Source organism: Liolophura sinensis, chromosome 11 (genome assembly GCF_032854445.1).
Source record: "Liolophura sinensis isolate JHLJ2023 chromosome 11, CUHK_Ljap_v2, whole genome shotgun sequence".
Taxonomy (NCBI): domain Eukaryota; kingdom Metazoa; phylum Mollusca; class Polyplacophora; order Chitonida; family Chitonidae; genus Liolophura; species Liolophura sinensis.
This window is the reverse complement of record NC_088305.1, coordinates 9,013,972-9,020,283: the sequence shown is the minus strand read 5'-3', so window position 1 is coordinate 9,020,283 and position 6,312 is coordinate 9,013,972. Positions and strand designations below refer to the sequence as shown.

Below are 6,312 nucleotides of genomic sequence, written 5' to 3'. Positions count from 1 at the left end.
TTCCAATCAAATTTCCATTTTGTCCAAGCAACTCACATCTTACAAGTTACAAAAGCGACTTGAATACTGAAACGCCACACTAGTAAAACTGCAAGCACTTTACTAACCAAGACTAAGACTCGCTATACTTCCCCCCGCTTTAATCCTTCTGGATTATCAGAGCATGGCATTTCAAGCGGAAATGTCACACCGACCTGACATTTCTTACCTGCCCCCGTCATTTTCTTTTCCCGCGGCACTCGATCGTTCTTCAACTTCATGCAGCACGTGCTCGGTTTGTACGCCCAGTGTGTCACATGACCACATCACATGACCCGGACGTCCAAAATGGCGAATTGTTGTACATGAGATGAGTTTCGATGGTTGTCAATTTGTATGTACTAAACGTTCATTGACACAAGATCTATCTGACAGGAGCGCAAAGTCATGGCTACTTGTACAGATTACGATGATACGTTTGACGACGATGTGGATGACGAGAGACGTTTGTCTTTGGAAGAAAATGAGTGGCTGAGAAACCGAGAAGCACGTGTGAAAGTGAGTGTCACAGCCACTTAAACCTGTCGTAGTCTAACTGTCGCAAATAGTCGGTGCAATAGATGGGAATTTTAAACTTGAGGGTCGTATCACGTGGTAGATTGACGTTCACTGAAAAAGCAGCTTGTCGTAATGATCATCTGAGAAGGAACTCATTGACTAACAAAAGTCACCCAAGTCAATTCATTGAGGGGGCAGCTGTGGCTCAGTTGGTTAGCGCGCTAACGCAACGTAATGACCCAGGAGCCTCTCAGCAATGCGGGCGCAGTGAGTTTACGTCCAGCTCATGCCGGCTTCCTCTCCAGCCCTACGTGGGAAGGTCCGTCAGCAAACTGCGGATGGTTGTGGGTTTCCCCCGGGCTCTGCCCGGTTTCCTCCCACCATAGCGCTGACCGCCGTCGTATAAGTGAAATATTGTTGAGTACCGGGTAAATTACCTATCAAAAATTGACGATTCTGCTTTTCACAAAGAACATCTGAGATTAAGAAGCTAGTTTTGAATTTGCATGAGTACTAATTCAACGACTTTAAATGCACTACTGGTACCTCCATATTTTATATTTCTGACACTCATTCGTATGTAGACGGACAGTGTAAATGTCAGAATGTTAAATAAGGAGGGGGATCATTTGGTTCTCTGCATTAGTCTGAGTACATGCACTCACCTCGCAGTAGGTTGAGAAATGTTTGGCTATGCCAAAGGGCAGATATAGGTTGAGCAGCATAGGTTTAGCCAGACAGAGCTGAGGGGATGTGTCAGTGCATTTGAGACATCCTAGTCTAGCAAAATTAACTTTGTAGAGATAGTGAAAATAGAAAAAATAAGTTATGAGACCTTCTGCTTTAAAATTATTGCTAAATCTGTGTTAAGCAGTCATGAATAATACTGGGGAAAAAAAAACCCTGATATAAACTTTATAGACCAGGTCCCTTAATTCTCAGGAGGTTCTGATGGGTTGTGCCCAATGATGATGGCCTAGTATATCATATTTACAATCTGTACACAGGAGGGATATGTGGATGGTCTGACTGAAGGACAGGACCTGTTCCTTCAACAAGGCTTCAATGAAGGCTACAGACAGGCTGCACAGCTGGCAGCTGCAATAGCCAGGATAAAAGGATCTGTTTGGTGAGTTACAACGAAAAAATAAAGTAAAAGCTTGTGATATAAGACAATTTTTATCTAAAATTTATCCCTATTTGTACTGAAGCATGCATCAAGCAGTCCACTATTCTGCATAAAAGATCAATTACTGTTTGATGCAGTGTCAGTATAGTGTGGCTGAGGTAATGGGGCTGGTGTCATCAGCATACCAATTGAATGAGACGGCACTATAGTGGCAACCTGCTTCATGTTGAAAGGTGGGATATTTCAAATTTGATTGACCAAGCTACTGACTGATCTACCAACTGACAGACAGAGCAGCTGCACATGAGTAAAAATATTAATTCATGTTTTTGGAGGTTTCTTTTATTTTTTTTGCAGTGCTCTATTATCCTTTCATCTGGCCAAAAATGGTACATTGCTTTCACGGGAAGCAGAGGAGGATTTCCAGGCGTTATTAACACATATTTCAGAAGTACAGGGTCAATATTTATCTGAAAGCTGCATTACCTCAAATCAGGGTCTAGACTCAAAGATGGCTGATATAGTGTCCTTGTCAAAACGCTTGGGGCTAGTGGACACTAGGAAGAGGGAGAGTGGCAGCAAAAATAAAAGTGTTTCAGGCGAAAATACAAATGCTGGAAATGCTGCAGGAAATATGTATACTGTAACAGATGAATCTCACAGCACAAATGATAAGGAAAAGTTTTCTGTGCATGCATCTAGAGAGGGTACAAACAATGATGATGGACTATCAGATCTGAAAGATGGTGGTGAAAGGGAGACTACTCGTATTGGAAAACCAAGTTGTGATTTTAAGTCAAACAGCCTTGATCGTATACAGCAAGAGTTAGAAAGACTTGTCTCTTTACATCAAGTGCCTCGACTAATCTAATAACCATTAAATCACCTTGACATCCAGTATGTGTTTTTTTTTTGTTGTTTTTTGTGTGTGTGTGTGTGTGTTTTTTTTTATTCAATTGCTAACATAACAGGTAATTTTTGAAATTACAAGAAAATTCGTCATTTAGAAATTCGTCATTGGCGAATGGTCCCATAATGTCATTTTACAATGACATGGGTAAATCGTAGGCTCACTGTGATTATCAAGCCTTTGACCAAAGAGGTTGGTTGTTCAAATCCAACTCTCGTCGTTTAGACTGCAGCTTGAAGCCAGGAGACCAGCCAGGTATTTGGCGAAGGTTAGTCCGATATTGCTCTGACGTTAGGCTTGGCAAAAATTTTGTCCGGCCGAGGATGACTCCAAACCAACGCCAGAGCGAGCTCTTTTTGTGTATTTGAAAGGAAACCGGGCAGAGCCCAGGGGAACCCACGACCATTCGCAGGTTGCTGCTGGACCTTCCCACTTACGGCCGGAGAGGAAGCCAGCATGAGCTGGACTTGAACTCGCAGAAACCGTATTGGTGGAGCTCTATTTAAAAGCCTTATGTGGTTTCCTGCCTTTGTCAGATACCTTATGTGGAGGCTGTTAGTGCGGCGTAGGGCTTTGAGCATCACCAAGGAATCTCTGGCCCACGCGGAAATCGGCGTGGCGCTTGGGATAAATCGAAAGACAGAGAAATAAGGAACTTAAATGTCTGCAGCCTTCAGCCCATGGAGACGTAGCTGATGGGTAATTTGTGTCTCAAACGCCATGACATACTGCCACAGTAACATAGATCCGCTCTGACGTTCGTAAGAGGTCACGAGTTGCATATAGTGGAATGAGGCGTATTCATCTAAAATACATACAGTGAGGGACTTTTGACCCAAGGGGGAATGACCACTGTTCTCTTGTAAATGCATTACCAGTTTACCCATATTTGTCGTCGAAAAGGCAGGCATGAACAAGGTACAACACCACTTCGGCCAGAGTTACTTAAGTCCGAAACCCCATTGAGGTTGCATGTTCGAATCCATGTCCCGCTCTTTTGTCTGTATCTTTAGAACGGGAGGTTTGCGAGGTAGATGGTCACATGCATCGGTTTTCTCTACCCTCTACGCGGATGACCCAGCAGTCTCTCACCAATGCGGTCGCCGTGAGTTCAAGTCCAGCTCATGCTGACTTCCTCTCTGGCCGTATGTGGGAAGGTCTTCCAGCAACCTGCGGATGGTTGTGGGTTTCCCCCGAACTGTGCCCGGTTTCCACCCACCATAATGCTGGCCGCCGTCGTATATGTGAAATATTCTTGAGTACGGCGTAAAACACCAATCAAATAAATAAATAAACCTGACTATTCGTGTATTTAAGATTTTCATGAGTACGCCATGAAACCCTACCAAAATAAATCAGTACATTTTTATTCTCTTGTGGCAATATTGTTCCCCTTACCGCATCTTCTTCATTTGTTGTTCCCAAGCTATGTGGCTGTGAGCAAAGAAATGAAATAAACCTTTACTGCAACTGCAAAATTGGTAAGACTGACGCTAATAGGGTATGTGGAAGCTAAATGTAAGCAAATATATATGTCTATATTTATCGTAGCACTGGACAGCAACTGTCACTTCGTTGCGAATCGTGTAGTGCCTCCGATGACCCGACATCATATATTTTCATGTCCTGCCATTGAGTGCAGTATTATTTATTTATTTATTTGTGTTTTACGCCGCACTCAAGAATATTTCACTTTTACGACGGCGGCCAGCATTATGGTGTGAGGAAGCCGGTCAGAGCCCGGGGAAACCGACGACCATCCGCAGGCTGCTGGCCACCGACTACAGTAACCATAACTCATATAGTAGAGTTTTTATTGCGTTACTAGAGAATCCCTTTCCTCGGTGACAGTGCTTCATCGACAGAAGCACAGTACGAAACTACCTTAGTTAGAAAGGCGGTAAAATTTATTGTGAAGTACAGAATCAGTGAAAAGACCTCAGAAGTGTGCAATTACATCGCCAGTGGTTTTAGGACAAGGCCTTCGGACAGTTGTAGGGTATTAGCAATATATGGCGGGATCTTCAGCGACAAAAGAAAATGTCTTAACAGAAAGGATTTAAACCAAGTGGTCAAAGACGGTGAGCTGTTACGAAATTGCAAGAATGGGATGACATTTTTGTTGCCCGTTTTAGGTTTTTTTTTTTTTTTTGCATGCCATCTGAGTACAGGTCTTTTCGTTTATTACCCCACTTCCCCTTTAATAGTGTCTTGCGCATTTTCAGCGGGTAGACGCCAAATAAGCTGAGCTTTTGTTTCTTCACTTCTGCAGAAAGTTGGAGAGATCGGGTAGTTAACCAGTATTCAGGGAATAGTGGCTCAACCTGAAAGCTATTCGATCAGAAAGAAATCCCGTCTATATCTTTGAAAGAAAAAAAACACTAGACCAAATGTGTACATGCATTGATTCAGATGAAATTTAAATCTTTTTATACTGCAATTGTGTAATATCGCAGGTGAAAGTAATAAAAATCGCGCACATTGAGGAACTCGAAAGCGCCGCAATGTTAACAATTTTATCCGATCAGGTGTAAGTTAACCCTATAACCCGATAACACAGCTCATTCAACTTGCGTCTTCCGAACCCTGTTTAAAATTTTTTAGTGTGACGCAACATCATGTTTCCGGTTGCTTTGATTATTTGGCGTCTTCACTAAGAGTTTTCAATATTTTGTCTAATGACGCTTAGTTCAATTTTATTCTCTTCGTTTAGTAGATATTGGATTTTGTGGTATTTGGGCAAACTATTTCCGGTGGACGATATGTAGTTTGTGATAGCCGACTCGACTGTTCGCTTGAAAAAGAGGCAGCTGTCGCCTCGTTACTGGGATAATCATTCCCTGTTATTTGTCTGTATGAAAATCACTCGTTCTGGACCAATACGGTGTGCACGTCTGATGTATGTGGGAAATTCATCTGCTAGAATGTAATCTGCTAATTTTAACACATTATTCTGTCATATTCAACACAACACCTGGTTAGTCTAATAGAATTTTTATGTTAAATTAATAGAATATGCATGTTATACTTAACAGAATAACCCGCTGCAAATAACAGAATACATTCTAGCATCACTCAGACAACAGACTTTCTGTTAAAATTAACAGATTAATGTTATGGTGTAGCTGTGCAACCTCTGTTAGCTGCACTTCATTATTCCACTGTTGACATTGTAGTTAATTATCGTCCTACATTGTCTTATATTTAGTGACAGTTAAGCACATGGTTAGAGACGTTCCCATGACAGGTATCCGGCCTTCCTCACATATAGATCAATTCTATGACGGATATCAGGACGAGATCTGCAGTTTCCAAATAAACGTGTTGAATACTGATATGAGTTTTACTGGCAACAAATCAATAAATCCATTTTTCAAGGAGAGATGAAGATCACAATTGCTTTGCTGAAGCATTTGGATCTGTGTTTTCTGGGTGTAACTGAATCCCTAGCACGTTAGAACATTGACCAGTGACGGCTGCATTATGGAATGGAAGTTCTTAAATCTGCCCAATGGCAAATTCCGGAGAAATACACAACCGACAGTATTACAGTTATTGTCATGTTTGACCAGAAACCATGGAGGATTTATCAACAATTAAACATATTTGTAATAGAACCCTGGATTTAGCTATCTCCATTACGCCTTAAGCAGATAAGACAGAAGTCAAAAACTAACAGTAAACTTAAACGGGGGATATAAATTGGGATCGGAGATCTTTTCTCATAACTAATTTA

General features: G+C 41.7%; 1 protein-coding gene across 1 annotated transcript; it reads left to right on the top strand.

Moving 5' to 3' along the window:
- The first annotated feature begins 336 nt into the window (after positions 1 to 336).
- LOC135478048 (protein YAE1 homolog) lies at positions 337 to 2,541 on the top strand. Its single transcript, XM_064758311.1, has 3 exons — positions 337 to 537; positions 1,545 to 1,666; positions 2,024 to 2,541. The coding sequence occupies exons 1-3, from the start codon at positions 427 to 429 to the stop codon at positions 2,535 to 2,537; spliced, it is 747 nt and encodes a 248-aa protein (XP_064614381.1). The 5' UTR covers positions 337 to 426; the 3' UTR covers positions 2,538 to 2,541.
- Positions 2,542 to 6,312: the final 3,771 nt, after the last annotated feature.